This window comes from Pan paniscus, chromosome 20, assembly GCF_029289425.2.
Source record: "Pan paniscus chromosome 20, NHGRI_mPanPan1-v2.0_pri, whole genome shotgun sequence".
Taxonomy (NCBI): domain Eukaryota; kingdom Metazoa; phylum Chordata; class Mammalia; order Primates; family Hominidae; genus Pan; species Pan paniscus.
In genome coordinates this window covers 54894661-54915102 of record NC_073269.2, presented here as the reverse complement: position 1 = coordinate 54915102, position 20442 = coordinate 54894661, and the positions used below count along the sequence as shown (strand labels likewise).

At 54.2% G+C, this 20442-nt stretch overlaps 1 protein-coding gene and 1 non-coding gene across 5 annotated transcripts; both read left to right on the top strand.

The window, feature by feature from the left end:
- The first annotated feature begins 601 nt into the window (after positions 1-601).
- BCAT2 (branched chain amino acid transaminase 2) lies at positions 602-17686 on the top strand. 4 transcript variants are annotated; one of them, XM_003814304.7, is made up of 11 exons: positions 602-1934; positions 5760-5834; positions 6116-6316; positions 12458-12568; positions 12655-12774; positions 12917-13080; positions 15414-15556; positions 15725-15810; positions 16031-16171; positions 16247-16321; positions 17286-17686. In XM_003814304.7, exons 1-11 carry the CDS (start codon positions 1911-1913, stop codon positions 17322-17324), a joined length of 1179 nt encoding a protein of 392 aa, XP_003814352.1. In that variant the 5' UTR covers positions 602-1910; the 3' UTR covers positions 17325-17686. The 4 variants fall into 4 exon arrangements, with proteins under 4 accessions (XP_003814352.1, XP_008965168.1, XP_054959501.1 ...); XM_055103526.3 differs by lacking the exon at positions 602-1934 and adding an exon at positions 1941-2109; XM_055103525.2 differs by lacking the exon at positions 602-1934 and having other exon boundaries at positions 6116-6386.
- Positions 17687-19466: 1780 nt separating this feature from the next.
- Positions 19467-19573, top strand: LOC112437936 (U6 spliceosomal RNA). The gene has a single exon (XR_003026438.1). It is a non-coding gene; the product is annotated as a U6 spliceosomal RNA (small nuclear RNA).
- The last annotated feature ends 869 nt before the right edge of the window (positions 19574-20442 follow it).

The window sequence follows — 20442 nt, the reverse complement described above, 5'->3', positions numbered from 1 at the left end:
TTGTATTTTTAGTACAGACGGGGTTTCACCATGTTAGCCAGGATGGTCTTGAACTCCTGACCTCAGGTGATCCACCCGCCTTGGCCCCCAAAGTGCTGGGATTACAGGCGTGAGCCACCGCGCCCAGCCGGGGACCTGATTTGAGTGCCACAGTAACCCGCAGGTTTTGGGGGCACAGTAACAGAGGAGCACAATTTAGGGGCCGGTGCCGCAGCTTTGAGTTGCTAGAGGTCAGAGGCATCCTGAAGGGCAGTGATTGGCTAACTCTGGGGTCCTGATGCTGTGGAGACACTCCTGGAGGGATAATCAGGAAGCCCTGCGCTGGGGACTATTCACCGATGAGTGCAGGATTGACAGTTTTCAGGCTTCTCAGATGATAAGGGACTGGAAGGAGCCCTGGTGAACCGTGTGTGTTTTTACCTCTTAAAGAGTCAAGCCAGGCGTGGTGGCTCACGCCTGTAATCCCAGCACTTTGGGAGGCTGAGGCGGGGGGATCACGAGGTCAGGAGTTCCAGACCAGCCATGGCCAACATGGTGAAACCCCAGTCTCTACTAAAAATACAAAAATTAGCCAGGCGTGGTGGCAGGCGCCTGTAATCCCAGCTACTCAGGAGGCTGAGGCAGGAGAACTGCTTGAACCCGGGAGGCGGAGGTTGCAGTGAGCCGAGATCGCGCCACTGCCCTCCAGCCTGGGCTACACATACATCTTTTTCGTTGATAGGAAAAAATATTGGAACAGGGCAGTATCCAGGCTGCAAAGTGAGGCTGCCCTTTATCCCTACCTGCGGCCCTCTTCAGAAGCCCTTCTCCAAAGCACCATTCCCGTTCCTGTGCATTGACGTGGTGTCCGCGTCGCTGATATTTAAGATGTGCTTTTCCCTTTCACGAAGGGATCGTGATACACGGAATGTCCTGCTCCTTGCCTTTCCCTTTCTTTACCTCGTGCTGCTTATGCTTGCCAGCGCTCCGCGACAAAAAATGCATTTTTGCTCCCAAGGAAATGCTTTTTTGAAAACCGTTGCATGCACGTTAGTACCTGGCTTGAGTGTGGCTGGAACACAGCCTGGGTGGGGATCGTATTTCTTTTTTTTTTTTTCTTTTTTTCTTTTCTTTTTTTTTTCTTTGAGACGGAGTTCTGCTCTTGTTGCTCAGGCTGGAGTGCAATGGCGCCATCTCGGCTCACCGCAACCTCGGCCTCCCGGGTTCAAGCAATTCTTCTACCTCAGCCTCCCGAGTAGCTGGGACTACAGGCGTCTACCACCACTCCCAGCTAATTTTTGTATTTTTAGTAGGGCGGGGTTTCACCATGTTGGTCAGGCTGGTCTCGAACTCTTGACCTCAGGTGATCCGCCCGCCTCGGCCTCCCAAAATGCTAGGATTACAGGTGTGAGCCACCAAGCCAGGCCTTTTTTTTTTTTTTTTTGAGACGGAGTCTCACTCTGTCGCCCAGGCTGGAGTGCAGTGGCATCATCTCGGCTCACTGCAACCTCTGCCTCCCCGATTCAAGCAATTCTCCTGCCTCAGCTTTCCGAGTAGCTAAGATTACAGGCGCCCGCCACCACGCCCGGCTAATTTTTTGTATTTTTAGTAGAGACGGGGTTTCATCATGTTGGACCAGGCTGGTCTCTAACTCCTGACCTCAGGTAATCCGCCCGCTTCGGCCTCCCAAAGTGCTAAGATTACAGACCTGAGCCACTTCGCCTGGCAGGGACCGTATTTCAAGTCCTGCCCTCCCACCAGCGCCTGCGCCCCGCAGCAGTGTCTGGCTCCCTGCCGACGCCCTGGAGCTGGGACGGCCTGGGGCGCTGGTCGGCCGCCTTCCCCCAGAAGGAGGCGTGAGCGGGGCGTGGCCGGAACGTCTCTCTTCGGGGCCGCGCCCCGGGCGGGCGCAGTTACGCGCCGCACGGATCATGGCCGCAGCCGCTCTGGGGCAGGTGGGTTCGCAGCCCCGCGCCGGGGTCTGTGAAATAACCGGGGGAGGCGCACTTCCGGGAAGACCACTGGCCTGCAGCCGGTCCGACTCGGCGCCGCTCTTCCCGCCCTGGGGTTCCGCTGCAGGGCGCGGAGGAGGATGGCGCCCTTTGGAAAGGAGCACGAGGCTTTAATGGGGTGAGGGGGAGCAGGTAGACGCGGATGAGGTGGGGCAAGTAATTGGTGGGGAGGTTAAAAAAAAAAAAAAGGGAAACATGGTGGGGGACCCTGTAATGAGGGAGGCGTGGGGGTGGGGAGGTTGTGATTTGGGGAGCGGAGCCCTGGGGTGCGGTGGGGCATCAGCCTGTGCGGGAGCTGGAATAAAGGGGCCCAGACCTCCAGGGCCGGGTGCAGGTGAGGGCAGAGTTGGACCTCAAGTCTCAGCTCTGGGAATTGGACTCAAGGTCCTATTTTCTTGGAATGAAAGTTGAAAAAAATAGAGATGGGGATTGCTGTGCTTCCCAAACTCCTATCTGAAGCTTTGCACCTGGATTGGAAATCGAGGCAGCGTCTCATGGTCAAAGTGACAGATGCTGCAGGCTGGCTGAGACGATCCCTTCTGACTGTGCGATGTCAAACAGCAGCAGCGTTTCCCAGAGTCTATGATTTCAGAGAACAAGGTTTCTCAGTGAGGAAGGAAACAGCCAAAGAAAGGGGTCATTACAAGCCTTCACAGCTGCGGTGTAACCTTGGGAGAACTGTCTGTTAACTTTACACCTGACTTTATTTGAGTCTCTTATCCTAGCTGATGAATGTCAGGGCAGAATTTCACTTTTTTCGGCTCTTAGTGACTGATAGGGATAGTCCTGGGATACCTGGGGTATGTGGGCAATCTGGGCTTTAGTGGTGACATTCCTGGACTGTGGTGGGGCAGTACTGGGCTTTGACAGGTCCACTTGGGACTGATGTGGACCGTCTCATCATGGCACAGTTCTGGTGTCATAGAATGGCCCTGAACTCATGATGGGACATTCCTAGGCTCTGATGAAGATAGAGATATCCTGTAATGGAGATAATTGGGCTGAGTCCTCAGCTGTGATGGGGACAGTCCCGGGGTGTGGAGGGGACAGTGCTGGACCATGGTAGGGACAGTCTGGAAGGTACTGGCCTAGACAGCAACATAGGGATAGTCCTGGGGATTGAAAAAGACAACAATGGGATTTTTTTTTTTTAATTTCAGACCTGGTGAATAGGAAATAAGCCCTGATATTTGGCAGAGACAATGCTGGTTATAATGGGGAAAAGTGCTGGGCTTTGGATGGGGGACATTCCTGAGCTGTTTGGGACAGTACTCGGCTCTGGTGGGGACCAGTTCTGATAAGTTACAGGCACAATCTGGACTTGTGATGTGGAGCATCTTGGGCCGTCATAGAACAGCCCTGGTCTGTGATGGGGGAGAGTCCTGGGCTATAAAGGGGGCAGTTCTAGACGTGATGGAGTCATGTGTGGGCTGTGACAAGGGCAGACTGCAGTATGATGGGGTCTCTCCGGGGCCGTGATATGGGGACAGTCCTGGAGTATGGAGGGCATTGCTGGGCTTTGACAGTGACACTCCTGGTCTTTGATGGTGATACTCCTGGGCTGTATGGGACATAATGGAGGTTCTATCACATTATAGAGACCTGCCCTGTGAACCCCCAAACGTACTTTATTTCTTTGTCTCGTCTTTTCTTTTTGACCGAGTCTTGCTCTGTTGCTCAGGCTGGAGTGCCGTGGCACGATCTCGGCTCACTGTAACCTCCGCCTCATGGGTTCAAGCGACTGTCGTGCCTCAGCCTCCTGAGTAGATGGGCTCAAGCGATCCACCTGCCTCAGATTACAGGCGTGAGCCACCATGCTGGTCTTTTTTTTTTTTTTTTTAGAGAGACACTCTATCACTCATGCTGGAGTGTAGCAGTGTGATCATAGCTCACCACAGCCTTGACCTACTGGGCTCAGGTGATCCTCCCACCTTAGCCTTCTGAGTAACTGGAATTACAGGTGTGTGCCACCATACCTGGCTAATTTTTAAATTGTTTGTAGAGACAGGGTCTTGCTATATTGCCCAGGCTGATCTTGAACTCCTGGCCTCATGCAGTCCTCCCACCTCTGTCTCCCAAAGTGCCGTGATTACAGGCATGAGCTACTGAGCCAGCTGCCTACTTTCTTTCTTTGTTTTTTTTTTTTTTAATTGAGACAGAGAGTCTTGCTCTGTCGCCCAGGCTGGAGTGCAGTGGCACCATCTCGACTCACTGCAACCTCCGCCTCCTGGGTTTAAGCAATTCTCCTGCCTCAGCTTCCCAAGTTGCTGGGACTACAGGCGCCCGCCACCACGCCCAGTTAACTTGTATTTTCTGTAGAGACAGGGTCTCCCTATGTTGCCCAGGCTGGTCTTGAACACCTGGCCTCAAGCTATCCTCCTGCCTCGGCCTCCCACAGCGCTGGGATTACAGGCGCGAGCCACTGCGTGTGGCCTCTTTCTATGATTAGATCTATTTTGGCATCTCTTGTTTCTTGGCGTCAATTTCTGGTTTTGTTTTTTGTTTTTTTTTCTGTTTGTGCGCCCCTTTCTGTGTTTCTTTTTCTCATCCTTCCTCTTCCATCTCTTACTCTCTTTTTTTCATCTTGGCTCTGAGGGCAGCTCTCCTGCCCACAGGCTGGCTGTCGCACTGTGTTTGTCTCTCTCGTACTGTGGGTGTCCTATCCCTCTGGGCAGAAGCATGGCTGCAAGGCTGAGCAGTCTAGATGTCGCCACCCAAAGGCAATCCGGGGACCCACGCTCTGATCACCCCGGAATCCCTGGAGCCTCACACCAGCAAGACCATGCTGCAGGCCCATCTCCCAGCAACTCACCTAGCGACAAGTGACCACGCCCATTCACGTCCATCTTCCAGAATCAGTACCAACTCACCCAGCTCACAGGGCAGGCCAGGCCAGGCCACTCTGTCTCTCTCAACCTCACGCCCCAACGCCTCCCCACAGGGCTGGGGAAAGAGGCCTTGTGAGGTCAAAGGTCACCAGAGAGGGCCCAACCTGCTGGACACAGCCAGACCTGCTCTTCCTACTCCCCTCTGGGAGGACCCGCCTGAGCCTCATGCAGTGAGGACTGCAGTGGCTCCCCAGGCCCCTGTAGCTGCCCCTCAGCCCCAGGGGCTGAAGGGAATTGGAGTCACTGCCAAAATGGGTTTGGGTTTCAGGTAATCAGAGCCCAGTTGATCGAATACCTTCAGACAATAAGCACCTGTACTCTTGGGTCTGGCGGAGGAGGGGCTGGGGACCTGGACTCCTGGGTCTGAGGGAGGAGGGGCTGGGGGCCCAGACTTCGGGTCTGAGGGAGGAGGCAGCTAGAGTCTGGACTCTTACTTAGGTCTGAGGGAGGCGGGCCTGGGGTCTGCACCCCTGAGCTCTGGGGGAGCAGGACCTGTCGGTCCCTTGGTCTTCTAAGGCCTGTCAGCACTTGAGTACCCGGAGGCCTTCACTTACCTGTGTGCCTTCCCTGGTCGTTTTCTTGTCTGAGCTGATCTCCAGGCTGCGACCAAAGGTCTCTGGGGTGGGAGGCGCTTGCGTTTGACTTTGCCCCAGCATGGAGGAGGGGGCGGGAGCTGACTCAGCTCTTTCCAGGGAGTCCTCGTCAGGGCAGGGAGGGGACTTGGCCTCCTTCAGGACCACCTGCCCCTATCTAGAATGGACTGAAACTGGGACAGAACAGGCAGGCCAGTGGGACCTCCAAGTGCAGGAGGTGGTGAGCGGGCTGCCAGGGCCCCTGCTGTGCCCCACTCACCCCCTCTCTCACTTCTTTCTCCACCCAGATCTGGGCACGAAAGCTTCTCTCTGTCCCTTGGCTTCTGTGTGGTCCCAGAAGATATGCCTCCTCCAGTTTCAAGGTGAAAGGAGGGAACTCGATGCTTGGCTCTGAGAGAGGAGGGGGCTGGCAGCTGGTTTTGGGCATCTCCAAAAGGTCCACAGCCCAGAGATGGCAGTGAGTGGTGGTAGCTTAACACCTGCCATTGGGCCACTGACAAGGGATGAAACTGCATGTCCCAGAATCCTCCAGGGTGACAGTTCCTTCTTCTCTATGGGTCTGAGGCCCAGGGCTTCATGGGAGTTGTAGTTTTTCAGCTGGGAGGTTGTGGCCAGATTCTAGGATACCCCTGTCTTTCCTCAGGCTGCAGACCTGCAGCTGGAAATGACACAGAAGCCTCATAAGAAGCCTGGCCCCGGTGAGCCCCTGGTGTTTGGGAAGACATTTACCGACCACATGCTGATGGTGGAATGGAATGACAAGGGCTGGGGCCAGCCCCGAATCCAGCCCTTCCAGAACCTCACGCTGCACCCAGCCTCCTCCAGCCTCCACTACTCCCTGCAGGTGGCATGGCGGCCGGCCTCTCTCCCTGTCCCTGTCTGCATCTCCTCCTCCTTGCTGTGTCTCTTGCCAGGTGCACCTCTCTTGGTTTGTTTGTTGTGTGTTTCTCCTTTCTGTGCATTCACCATTTGTTTTCTGAGGCCTTCCATGTTCCAGGCTCATGCTTGGTGATGTTGGGTTCCCCGAGATGAGCAGACCCGGTTCCTTCACTTGGAAAACCCCATGCTGTGGGCATAACTCAGTATGATCTGTGCTCTGATGGAGGCCCTGTGGAGGCCAGTAGAGACCCCCAGCCTCACTTGAAAGAAAGCATGGCTTCTTCTGGCATAGAGGGAAGCTTAGGGCGGGATGGTGGGAGAGGTGACAGGGTGATGGTAGGAAAGGGGACAGCCGGGGGGCTGGCGGGAGAGGGACAGCCAGGATGATGGCGGGAGAGGGGACAGCCATTGTGGGGGGAGATGGTGGGGGAGGGCACAGCCAGGGGGATGGCGGGAGAGGGGACAGCCAGGGGAGGGATGGCGGGAGAGGAACAGCCAGGGGAGGGATGGCGGGAGAGGGGACAGCCAGGGGAGGGATGGTGGGAGAGGGGACAGCCAGGGGAGGGATGGCGGGAGACAGACAGCCGGGGGAGGGATGGCGGGAGAGGGACAGCCGGGGGAGGGATGGCGGGAGAGGGACAGCCGGGGAAGTGATGGTGGGAGAGGGACAGCCGGGGGAGGGATGGCGGGAGAGGGACAGCCGGGGAAGTGATGGTGGGAGAGGGCCAGCCGGGGGAGGGATGGCGGGAGAGGAGACAGCCCAGGGGGGATGGCGGGAGAGGGGACAGTTGGAGATGGTGGGAAGGGGGACAGTCGGGGGGTGATGGCAGGAGTGGAGACAGCCAATCCAAACCCCAAACGGGAGTAGAGCCTGGTACATGTGGGAGAAATTGCGGTGTTGGAGCATGGTTAAGGAGGCTGAAAATGTCAGGGCCATGGAGGAGCTGAGGGGCTGGGGCCTTGTCCAAGGGTGCTGGGAGCCACTGAGGGCTCTGAGGAAGGGAGGGGCAGGGCCATGTCTGGGTATAGTAAGAGCCCTCTCAGGCCATGTAGAGGGCAAGAGTTGCAGGCTAGGAAGCCGGGCTGGTGACCAGGTAGACCTTGGGCCTGTCCCCACATGGGGACCCAGGAGGAGGAGCGGCTTTGTGGCACCTGGTGAGCCTGAGATACTGTGAAGTTTCTAGGAGACAGATCCAGGAGGCATTTGGTTTTAGGACTTATAGCTGCGGCTGAAAGCAAAGTCTTCAGGAGGAAACTTTGGTTGAGACAAGATTTAAGTGAGCATCTTACAGCTCCAGTAACTGGTTAGCAGGTTGGCTGATTTTAGTCCTCCAGGGCACAGTTCTGTGGCATGAAGACTTTTATTCCATTCCTTTCTTTCCTTTCCCTCCCTCCCTCTGTTTTTTCCTTTCTTCCTTCCTTTCCAGAATTTTAAGGTTTTGTTTTTTCCCCTCTCCCCTCCCACTCTGGACATCTAAGCAACACCAGTCGATTCTGTACAGAGCACACACACCTCCAATCGCAGCCAGACACTCCTGCCAGGACATAAGCGTGATGGGCAGGATTCCGCCTGCTGAGCCCCCAGGAAGCTGGTTACTTGGAGACCACCACACACTTCTCCCTTCAGCCCAGCACAGCAGTTGTCCTCTGGCTGGGGACCCAGTACTTTTTCTTCAGTTGAGTGAGAGCAGAGGAAGCCTGTGGCCCTGGCAGACAGAACGCACTGCTGTGATCCCGCGGGTCCAGGGGGCGGAAGGGGGAGGATGAGGGAGTAGGACAATGCCGTCCCTATGTCACCCACACTCCAGGGCATGTGTGGATTGCAGGCCGACCACGTGTATTATTTTTTATTTTATTTTTTCTTATTTATTTATTTAGAGACAGAGTCTCACTCTGTCCCCCAGGTTGGAGTGCAATGATACAATCTCGCTCACTGCAACCTCCGCCTCCCGGGTTCAAGTGATTCTCCTGCCTCAGCCTCCCCAGTAGCTGGGATTACAGGCGCCCGCCACCACACCCGGCTAATTTTTGTATTTTTAGTAAAGCCAGGGTTTCACCATGTTGGCCAGGCTGTTTTCGAACTCCTGACCTCAAGTGATCTGCCCACCTCAGCCTCCCAAAGTGCTGGGATTGCAGGCGTGAGCCACCATGCCTGGCCTTATTTTTTATTATTGTGGTACTAATACACATACATAATAACACACAGCATCAAATGTGGGATTCCAACCATTTTATTTGTTTATTTATTTATTTATTTATTTATGAGATAGAGTTTCACTCTTGTTGCCCAGGCTGGAGTGCAGTGGCACAATCTTGGCTCACTGCAACCTCTGCCTCCCAGGTTCAAGTGATTCTCCTGCCTCAGCCTCCTGAGTAGCTGGGATTATAGACATGCACCACTATTGGCTAATTTTTGTATATTTAGTAGAGACATGGTTTCACCACGTTGGCCAGGCTGGTCTCAAACTCCCGACCTCAGATGGTCCACCGCCTCATCCTCCTGAAGGGCTGGGATTACTGGCGTGAGCCACGGCGCCCAGCCTCCAACCATTTTAAAGCCCATAATTCAGTGGCAGGCAATGTTATGCAACCATCAGCACCATCAAGGTTCAGAACTGTTTAATCCCCCATACCTATTAATCAGTACCCATTGTCCCTCACCTCAGCCCATGACAACCATTAGTCTGCTTTCTGTCTTTGTCTACCTGTATTTGTTTATTTATTATTTTTAAATAATAGGGATGGGGTTTCACCATGTTACCCAGGCTGGTCTTGAACTCCTGAGCTCAAGTGATCCACCTGCTTCGGCCTCCCAAAGTGCTGGGATTACAGGCGTGAGTCACCAAGCCCGGCCACCTGCATTTTTGTTGTTGTTATGACTCTTTTTTTGAGAAAGGGTCTTGCTTTGTAGCCCAGGCTGGAGTGCAGTGGCATGATCTTGGCTCACTGCAGCCTTGACCTCCCAGGCTCCAGCGATCCACCTGCGTCAGCCTTCCCAGTAGCTGGGACCGCAGGTGTGCACCACCATGCCCAGCTAATTTTTTTTTTTTTTTTTTTTTTAGGGATGGGGTCTTGTTATGCTGCCCAGGGTGATCTCAGATTTCTAAGCTCAAGTGATCCTCCTGCCTCAGCCTCCCAAAGTCCTGGGATTGCAGGCATGAGCCACTATATCCGGTGTATCCGGGCTCTATTTACCTGGGTTTTGTTTTGTTTTGTTTTTGAGACGGTGTCTTGCTCTGTTTCCCAGGCTGGAGTGCAGTGGCATGGTCTCAGCTCACTGCAACCTCCGCCTCCTAGGCTCAAGTGATCCTCCTGCCTCTGCCTCCCGAGTGGCTAGGACTACAGGCACACACCACCTTGCCCAGTTAATTTTTAAATCTTGTGCAAAGACAGGATCTCACTTTGTTGCCCAGGCTGGTCTCGAACTCCTGGCTTCAAGCAATTCTCCCACCTTAGCCTCCCAGTTCTGGGGTTACAGGTATGAGCCATCATACTGGGCCTGGAAATTCTTCTCTATACCTTAAAGCTTAAAGAGCTTTTTCCATCTTTCTTGCAGCCTCATGCTGTATCATCCTAACAATGCACCTCCTTAGGCAATCCCCTACTGTTGGACACTTAGGTTGTTTCCAGTCTATTATAAACAATTTTGCAATAAAGAATCTAGTACAAGGCCAGCTGTGGTGGCTCACCTGTAATCCCAGCACTTTGGGAGGCCGAGGCAGGTGGGTCACCTGAGGTCAGGAGTTCAAGACCAGCTTTGCCAACATGGTGAAACCCCATCTCTACTAAATATACAAAAATTAGCTGGGTGTGGTGGCGGGTGCCTGTAATCCCAGGTACTCAGGAGGCTGAGGCAGGAGAATTGCTTGAACCCGGGAGGCGGAGGTTGCAGTGAGCCGAGATTGCGCCACTGCACTCCAGCCTGGGCGGCAGAGCGAGACTCCATCTCAAAAAAACAAAAAAAAAGGAATCCAGTACACACGTCCCTTCTTTAGTCACTTGTTTAAGTGCAAATGTATCTAGAGGCTCAATTTCGGGAACTGTAGGTCAAAGGATATGTATGCTTGTAATCTTGATACGTATCGCCACATCTACATCTACAGGGTGTGTCAGTTTCCACACCCACCAGCAGAGCCTGTTTCCATACCTTGGACAACCCTTGTCCAAGTTTTAGATCTTTTCCAATCTCCCATGTGGTTTTAAAGGTATCTCAAACTAATTTTAATTTGCATTTTTCTCCCTAGTGATTAATGAAATTGACTATCTTCTCACGAGCTTAAGGGCCACCTGTATTTTCTCTTGTCTGAACTGTCCATTTGCTAGGCTGATTTTTCTATCAGGTTAGGTTTTAAAAAATTCATCTGGGGCTGGGAAGAAGAGGCAGGGGGATTGCTTGAGCTCAGGAGTTCAAGACCAGCCTGGGCAACATAGTAAGACCCTATCTGTACAAGAAATTGGAAAAAAAAAAAAAAAAGTCCAGTCGTGGTGGCTCACGCCTGTAATCCCAGCACTTTGGGAGGCCGAGGTGGGCGGATCACCTGAGGTCAGGAGTTCAAGACCAGCCTGGCCAACATGGTGAAACCCCGTCTCTACCAAAAACACAAAAATTAGCCGGGCGTGGTTGTAGGCACCTGTAATCCCAGCTACTTGGGAGGTTGAGGCAAAAGAATCACTTGAACCTGGGAGGTAGAGGTTGCAGTGAGCCAAGATAGAGCACTTCAGCCTGGGCAACAGAGTGAGACTCCATCTCAAATAAAATAAAAAATAAAATTCCCAATTCAAGATATAAAACAGTTATTTTTGTTTCCTTCTATAGCTTTTATGGTGTAATATATATATTTTTTTTGTTTAGACTTTTAATGCACCTGGAATTTTTTCTGGTGTGAGGTGTGAAATCGAGATTCAACATAGTTTTTCTCTAGATGGATATTTGGTTATCTATTCCATTATTCAGTCTGCCCACTCATATAGCAGTGTCACTCTGTTTTAAGTATTGTAGATTTATAATCTGTTTTACTACCTGATATGGCTACTCCCTGCCCCTGCCCCATCTTGCCCCTCATTTTTGTGGTGGTGGTTTTTATCCCCCCAAAATATTGTAGCTAGTTTTGCTTGTCTTCCATTCATTTATCTATTCATTCATCAAAAACCCACTATGGGGAAAAAAAAAAAGTCTGGCTGGGCGCAGTGGCTCACGCCTGTAATCCTAGCACTTTGGGAGGCCGAGCCGGGTGGTGGATCAACTAAAAATACAAAAATTAGCTGGGCGTGGTGGCGGGCGCCTGTAATCCCAGCTACCCAGGAGGCCGAGGCACGAGAATCACTTGGACCTGGGAGGCGGAGGTTGCAATGAGCAGAGATCATGCCACTGCACTCCAGCCTGGGCGACAGAGTGAGACCCTGTCTCAAAACAAAACAAAACAAAACAAACACTCTGTGCCAAGCACTGCCTACCCTGGTGCATGGGACTGCAGGAGAGGCTGTCTGGTAAACGTGTCAAGGGTAATCCCTGCCTTCCAGGCTCTTCCACTCTGCAGTGGAGCAGATGCTGAACAAGCAAACTTGGAACCATGGGGCAGTGATCAGGGACAGAGTCTCCAGAAAAAAAAAAACCAGGTCCCAGGCTGGAGTGCAGTGGCATGATCGTGGTTCACTGCAGTCTCAAACTCCCAGGCTCAAGTGATCCTCCCACCACCTTCCAAATACCTGGGACTCCAGTCACGTGCTACCACGTCTGGCTAATTTTCGTATTTTTGGGTGGAGATGGGGTCTTGCTATAATGCCTGGGCTGGTCACGAACTCCTACACTCAAGTGATCCTCCTGCCTCGGCCTCCCAAAGTGCTGGGATTACAGGCGTGAGCCACTGAGCCCGGTCGTGTCCTTTGCTGTCTTGAGTCTCCGTGTGTCTCTGCCTGTTTGTCTCTCTGTCTATATCTGTCTCTTTCTCCATCTCTCTGACCCAGCTGCTAAATCTCCCCGGTGCTCTCCTCTTGGCCTCCATCTTTCAGTTGTCTGTGTCTTTGTGTATCTGTCTCTGTCTGTCTTGGTGTCTCTCATGACTGTCTGGAGAAGTCTCTGAGCCTCCCCGCCCGCGTGTCCCCGCAGCTGTTTGAGGGCATGAAGGCGTTCAAAGGCAAAGACCAGCAGGTGCGCCTCTTCCGCCCCTGGCTCAACATGGACCGGATGCTGCGCTCAGCCATGCGCATGTGCCTGCCGGTGAGGGGTCCCGGTCCACCGGGGTGGGGAGGAGGGCTGGGGCCGGGGCAGCAAGGGCCCCTTGACTCATTCAGAATCCCACCCAGAGTTTCGACAAGCTGGAGTTGCTGGAGTGCATCCGCCGGCTCATTGAAGTGGACAAGGACTGGGTCCCCGATGCCGCCGGCACCAGCCTCTATGTGCGGCCTGTGCTCATTGGGAATGAGGTGGGCCCAACTCCAGGGCTGGGAAGCTGGGCTGCGGGGGTTGGATTCCGCAGGGCAGGGGTGGGGTCCTGGAGGCCTGGGCCTGGGGACGGGAAGGGACTGGGGGCCTGGACTCCTGACGCTGCCCCTTTGCCCGTCGCAGCCCTCGCTGGGTGTCAGCCAGCCCACGCGCGCGCTCCTGTTCGTCATTCTCTGCCCAGTGGGTGCCTACTTCCCTGGAGGCTCCGTGACCCCGGTCTCCCTCCTGGCCGACCCAGCCTTCATCCGGGCCTGGGTGGGCGGAGTCGGCAACTACAAGTTAGGTGGGTAAGTAGCACCCCCATCCCCAAAACGACTGGCGCACTGGGCGTTGGAGACACAGGGACCAGCGTGCGTGCTTTCGGCCATGCCTCTGGATGTCACACGAAGGTGACATCATCAGCACCGTGCAGGGCTCAGTGCTAAGTGACCTCCCTGGTCCCTGAAAACAAACCATGGAAGGAAGGAGGAGGGGATTATTTTTCAGATGGACAAAAAGGCCCACAGATGGGAAGGCATTGGGTGGAGGTCAGTGGGGAAACCAGGACTGGTCCCTGGAAGCCTCCAGGAGTGAAGCTTACACTCAGCTCATTGGCTTCTCGCCCCAGAAGCCTCCCCTGATCCCCCAGGCTGGGCTGTGCTCCCCATACCCAGCTCCCACAGTCGTTTGAGCCTCCAAAGCCCCTCACCCCCGTGTGGACTTTCTGTGTAAATCTGTCTCCCAGTGGCCTCAGCTCAGCAGGGCAGGAAGGAGACAGCTGGGTCTCCTGGGCAACCAAGGCAGAGGGTGGGCACTGGCGTGTTGGGACAGGAATGTGGCCCCAGCTGGGGGTGCATTCAGGTCCTTTCAGCCACATCGTGTGAGGTCTCCTGAGGGCCAGGCCCTGTGCTGGCAGAAGCTGGGGACACAGATAAGTCAGCCCCGAGCCCTGCCCTCCTGGGTCTCCCAGGCTGGTGGGAACCCCAGTATTCGGAGCTGCATGTTCTCTGGTGAGGTGACCCAGGGCATTGTGAAAGCCTTCACAGAGGCCAGAGGCGGTGGCTCACGCCTGTAATCCCAGCACTTTGGGAGGCTGAGGCGGGCGGATCACGAGGTCAGGAGATCGAGACCATCCTGATTAACACAGTGAAACCCCATCTCTACTAAAAATACAAAAAAAAAAAAAAAAAAAAATTAGCCGGGCTTGGTGGCAGGCGCCTGTAGTTGCAGCTACTCAGGAGGCTGAGGCAGGAGAATGGCGAGAACCCAGGAGACAGAGCTTGCAGTGAGCCGAGATCGCGCCACTGCACTCCAGCCTGGGCGACAGAGTGAAACTCCATCTCAAAAAAAAAAAAAGAAAGGTTTCACAGAGGAGGCGACCCTTCAACTTCTGATGAGGAGGGAGGAGGGGGTTTCCTGGGTACAAAAGTCAGCAAACTGTTTCCAGTCCTGGGAACCATGTGTACAGGGACAGAAGGAATAGGATCACAGAAGATGTTCAGGTTACAAAAATAAGTCTGGGTTTTGAAAAATGCTTAGCAGGTATTCATTAGACCCAGGCAGGCCTGGAACACCGGAAGGAGGCTAGGGTCTTGTCTTGGGGCACTGGGGAGCCATGGGAGGCTTGTTAGCAGCTGAGGGGAGAGGCTATCTCTGGGAGAGAGATTCAGAAAGTCATCCAGGTAGCCCAATTCACTGGGGGAGTCCAGGGAAGGTCCAGCACCCAGCCTGGAGGTCTGGAAACACCTCTCGAGGAGGTGACAACAGAAATGGTTATGGAGCCAGGCGCGGTAGCCCACGCCTGTAATCCCAGCACTTTGGGAGGCCGAGGTGGGCGGATCACTCGAGGTCAGGAGTTTGAGACCAGCCTGGCCAACATGGTGAAACCCTGTCTCTACTAAAAATATAAAAATTAAGGCCGGGCGCTGTGGCTCACTCCTGTAATCCCAGCACTTTGGGAGGCTGAGGCGGGCATATAAATATAAATGTAAATATAAATTAGCCGGAAATGGTGCTGCATGCCCCAGTTACTCCAGTTACTCAGGAGGCTGAGGCACGAGAATCGCTTGGACCTGAGAGGCGGAGGTTGCAGTGAGCTGAGATCGCACCACTGCACTCTAGCCCCAGCCTGGGCGACAGAGCAAGACTCTGTCTCAAAAAAAAAAAAAAAAAAAATAGGGTTTTGAATGACAGCTGAGGATTTGGTCAGTATGAAATGGGTGAGGGCTGGGCGCGGTGGCTCACGCCTGTAATCCCAGCACTTTGGGAGGCTGAGGCGGGCAGATCACCAGGTCAAGAGAGGCTGAGGCAGGAGAATCTCTTGAACCTGGGAGGCGGAGTTTGCAGTGAGCCAAGATCGCACCACTGCACTCCAGCCTGGGTGACAGAGCGAGACTCCGTCTTAAAAAAAAAAAAAGAAAAGAAAAGAAAGAAAAGTGGGAAGAGACAGGAGAGAGGGGACATAACCATTTAGGGTCCTGATGCCAAATGAAAAGTCAAGGATTCCATCTCAGGGGAACTGGGGAGCCCTGCGAGAGCTGTGAGCAGGGAGACGGGAGAGAGTAGGATGAGCCTCCTCTGGGGCTGGGCTGGGGAAGGATGGGGCTCCCTTGCCCCACCCAACCAGGCTGCCCTCCACCAGGAATTATGGGCCCACCGTGTTAGTGCAACAGGAGGCACTCAAGCGGGGCTGTGAACAGGTCCTCTGGCTGTATGGGCCCGACCACCAGCTCACCGAGGTGGGAACCATGAACATCTTTGTCTACTGGACCCACGAAGATGGGGGTAAGCCCACCCATGACCCAGCCCGAACCCTGGTGGAAGTGGGTGGCACCATCATTCCTGGCAGGTTACAGGCCCCAGGGATTCTGGGATGGGGGAAGGGGGTGGCTCTTAAGATCGGGGTGCTAGGGGGTGAGAGGTAACATCTTCCACCCCTTACACCTGCTCTAGTGCTGGAGCTGGTGACGCCCCCGCTGAATGGTGTTATCCTGCCTGGAGTGGTCAGACAGAGTCTACTGGACATGGCTCAGACCTGGGTGAGGACATGGCATCTTCTGGTGATGGGCGCCATGTGCCAGGGGCCAGGGCATCAGAGGGCTGGGACTGGGGCACACTGGCATGTCTCTGCCCCTTCTCCTGGGTCTGTCTCTCCCGTTAGGCCTCTGTCTTTCTCACTATCCTCAGGGAGGGAGAGGTGGAAGTCTGCAGCAGGGCAACCCTCTGGGGACACATGTGTCTCTGCCAACTGCCCTGCAGGGTGAGTTCCGGGTGGTGGAGCGCACGATCACCATGAAGCAGTTGCTGCGGGCCCTGGAGGAGGGCCGCGTGCGGGAAGTCTTTGGCTCGGGCACCGCTTGCCAGGTCTGCCCAGTGCACCGAATCCTGTACAAAGACAGGGTGAGGCGGGGCTGCCATTGTGGGTGGGACGGAAGGAGGGGAGGGGCTTGGTCCTCACCGCACCTTCTGTCCCAGAACCTCCACATTCCCACCATGGAAAATGGGCCTGAGCTGATCCTCCGCTTCCAGAAGGAGCTGAAGGAGATCCAGGTGAGCTGCAGGGAGCTGGGGAATGGGCTGGGAGCTTGTTCCCTGGAGAAGTTGGTGTCCCATGAGCCCCTGGGCTAACAGCCAGCCTCCTTCAGTAGTACCAGGAACAGATAATGGCCTTTCTTATTGAGGCCCTGGAGAGTGGGCTTTCCGTGCTGCTCTGTGGCCTGGAAAACCCCTTGGGGCTAAATCACCCTTTCCTGGGAGCTCCCGGAGCCCTGGATATGTCTTCAGCTTTGGAAACCCCTTCCTGTGATCCTCTGCGGCTCCTGGGTGCCCTGGTAGGAGAAACCCCCTCTCCGTGGGCCTCTGAGGCCCCTGAGTGCCCTGGTGGGAGAAACTCCCTCCCTGTGATCCTCTGCTGCCCCGGGTGCCCTGGTGGGAGAAAGGCCCTTTCCATGAATCACTGAGACCTTAGCCAGCCCTCTGGCCATCTCAGAGGTTGGCCTCCCAAGATTCCCTGGAGCCCTGGGCTATCCCTTTGGCCGGAGAAAGCTTCCTCCCATGAGCCTCTGGACCTTGGCCCCTCTCTGGCACCAGACTGTTTAATCCCATAAATCTCTGGGGGTATTCCTGTCTTCTGGGCCAAGATCTCTTTCCCAAGAATCTCTGGGCTCCTTTCCCAGACCTAGAGCTACATTTCTGTAAACTTTTGTGCATCAGGACCTAGAACTACACATCCTCTGACTATCTGGGCTTTCTGAGCTGAAAGTGACTTTTTCCAAGAGCCTTAGAGGCCTGGCCATAATTCCTGTCTTCAGAACTACATCTCCCGGAAGCCTCTGCGCCGCCTTAGCCTTGATTCCCCGTTCCCATCATTGTTGGGGGCCCTCTGGGAAGTGGACTACATTTCCCGTGAGCCGCTGGGGCACAGCTCCGTAGGCACTCGGCCTGGAACACCCCAGGGCCTACTGGGAGTTGTAGTGCAGCTTCCACTTCACGCACTGCCTCCGTTGTTCCGCAGTACGGAATCAGAGCCCACGAGTGGATGTTCCCGGTGTGAAGCTGCAGGCTGTGCTCCAGATCCACCGACCCGTAGCATCTCGTCACGCCAGCACTCGCCTCCCTACCAATGACTCACCTGAAGTGCAATATGAAATAAAAGGCCAGCGGGCGGCGTCTGGGTCTCTGGCGCCCCCATGTGGTTGCGACACTCCCAAAGCCGTAAGGGCCGACCCAGGCATCTTGGCCCCCAGCCCCTAGTCGCGGGTTCAGGTCCTCCCATTACTCCTTGTCGTAAGGTCAAGGATACACCTTGGCCCCGATTCCGGATCTCTCCGTTCTCAGGCCAGACCCCTGGTGCTGCCGTTGATTTTTTTTTCTCTGTCTTTGCTGCAATTTTGAAATAAAATGCCAAAGAACACACATTGTCGGGCTTCTTCAGTGACGTGACTCTGGGGCTTTAACCCAGGAATCCTGCTTCCTCAGCCCATTTTATTCTGAAGGACTCAGTCATCCGAGCCCCCAGTGTTCTGATGGTTTCTCTAACCTGGGGGAGCATTTCATGTCTCCGACACTGAACTTACTATCTGCCCCCCACCAACCAGCTCCTCCCCTACTTTCCTGTCTCCCAGTCTCTAGGCCAGACCCCTAGGTGCTGCATCCTTTTCTCTCAAAGCCCACGAGGCCCCGATCCCTGTTCCTCCTGCCCCCGACTCTGCTGTCCGTTCCCCCGCCTCTTTGTCCCCTAGGCCCTGGCCTCAGCTCAGCTGTTGTCTTCTACTGGCACCCTTGTTCCAGCCTACAGTCTGCTACCTGGCCCAAAGGGTCTTTTCTACACCCAGACGTGGCCCAGTGCCCTCAGCCAGGACTGTAGTCACGGGACCCTAGTGGGTGTGGAGTGAGGCACGATACTCTCACCTGCTGGAGGGATTAAACGTGGAAGAGTTTAGACTGGGTGTGGTGACTCCCACCTGCAATTCCAGCACTGTGGGAGGCTGAGGCGGGAGGATTGCTTGAGACCAGGCTGGGCAACACAGTGAGATCCCATCTGTACAGAAAATACAAAAAATTAACCAGGTGAGGTGGCATGTGAGTATAGTCCCAGCTACTCCAGAGGCTGAAGTGGGAGGATTGCCTGAGCCCGGGAGGTTGAGGCTGCAGTGAGCTGTGATTGTGCCACTACACTCCAGCCTGGGTGACAGAGCAAGACTGTCTTGAAAAAAAGGCCAGGCACTGTGGCTCATGCCCGTAATCCCAGCACTTTGGGAGGCCAAGGTGGGCGGATCACCTGAAGTCAGGAGTTCAAGAGCAGCCTGGCCAACATGGTGAAACCCCATCTCTACTAAAAATACAAAAAAACCAGCTGGACGTGGTGGAGGGTGCCTGTAATCCCATCTACTTGAGAGGCTGAGGCAGGAGAATCACTTGAACCTAGGAGGCAGAGGTTGCAGTGAGCAGAGATCATGCCACTGCACTCCAACACACACACACACACACACACTTTATTTTTTTCTTGAGACAGAGTCTCGCTCTGTCGCTCAGGCTGGAGTGCAGTGGCATGATCTCGACTCACTGCAACCTCTGCCTCCTGGGTTCAAGCGATTGTCCTGCCTCAGCCTCCCCAGTAGCTGGGACTACAGGCGTGCACTACCATGCCCAGCTAATTTTTGTATTTTTAGTAAAGATGGGAGTTTTGCCATGTTGGCCAGGCTGGTCTCAAACTGCTGACCTCAGGTGATCCACCTGCCTCGGCCTCTCAACATGCTGGGATGATAGGCATGAGCTACCCAACCTGGCCCACATATACCTTTTCATATTATAATTGTTATGTGGAGGTGTAGAGAAAGCCAGGCATTCAGATGGACGAGGCACATCCTCTTGCAGATTCAAATTCACAGACTGCCTTGGTTATCGGCTGGCTGTGTGACCTCGGGTGGGTGTGGTGCTTAATCTCCTTGATCCAATTTGCTGGAGGGACACCCTGTGGGACTATTCTGGCAAACATGATCTGTGGCCTATCCAGCAGCCATCGGCGTTGACACTGAAAGTCCAGTTTTTTACGGCGTCAGCAGACCCATTACCACATCCTCTCATTTCCCTTTGTCAATGATCCCTCAAGGAAAGGTTAGAGGCCAAGGGGATCCTAAGGGAAACTTGCCTGGAGGCCTCTGGGAAGCTTTCTTCCCTTGATAAAACAATCCATGTGCTCACTTCGGCAGCACATATACTAAAATTGGAATGATACAGGGAAGACTAGGATGGCCCCTGTGCGAGGATGACACACAAATTCGCAAAGCATTCCATATTTTTTTGTCCTCAGTAAACTAACACAGGAACAGAAAACCAAACACCGGTCTGAGCACAGTGGCTCACGCCTATAATCCCAGCACTTTCGGAGGCCGAGGTGGGCAGATCACTTGAGGTCTGGAGTTCGAGACCAGCCTGGCCAACGTGGTGAAACCCCATTTCTACTAAAAATATGAAAATTAGCCAGGCATAGTGGCACACACCTGTACTCTCAGTTACTCGGGAGGCTGAGGCACAAGAATTGCTTGAATCTGGGAAATGGAGGTTGCAGTGAGCCAAGATCACACCACTACACTCCAGCCTGGGTGACAGAGTGAGACCCTGTCTCAAAAAAATAAAGAAGCCGGGCGCGGTGGCTCACACCTGTACTCCCAGCACTTTGGGAGGCTGAGGCAGGTGGATCACGAGGTCAGGAGATCAAGACCATCCTGGCTACCACGGTGAAACCCTGTCTCTACTAAAAATACAAAAAAAATTAACCGGGCATGGTGGTGGGCGCCTGTAGTCCCAGCTACTCGGGAGGCTGAGGCAGGAGAATGGCGTGAACCTGAGAGGCGGAGCTTGCAGTGAGCCGAGATTGCGCCACTGCACTCCAGCCTGGGCGACAGAGCGAGACTCCATCTAAAAAAAAAAAAAAGAAAAAAAGAAAACCAACCAAACACCGCATGTTCTCATTTATAAGTGGGAGCTGAACAATGGGAACACAAGGACACGGGGAGGGGAACAACATACACTGGGGCCTGTTGCAGGGTGGTGGGGAGGGAAAGCATCAGGATAAATAGCTAATGCATGCGGGGCTTAATACCAGGTGATGGGTTAACAGGTGCAGCAAACCACCATGGCACACGTTTACCCATGTAACAAACCTGCAT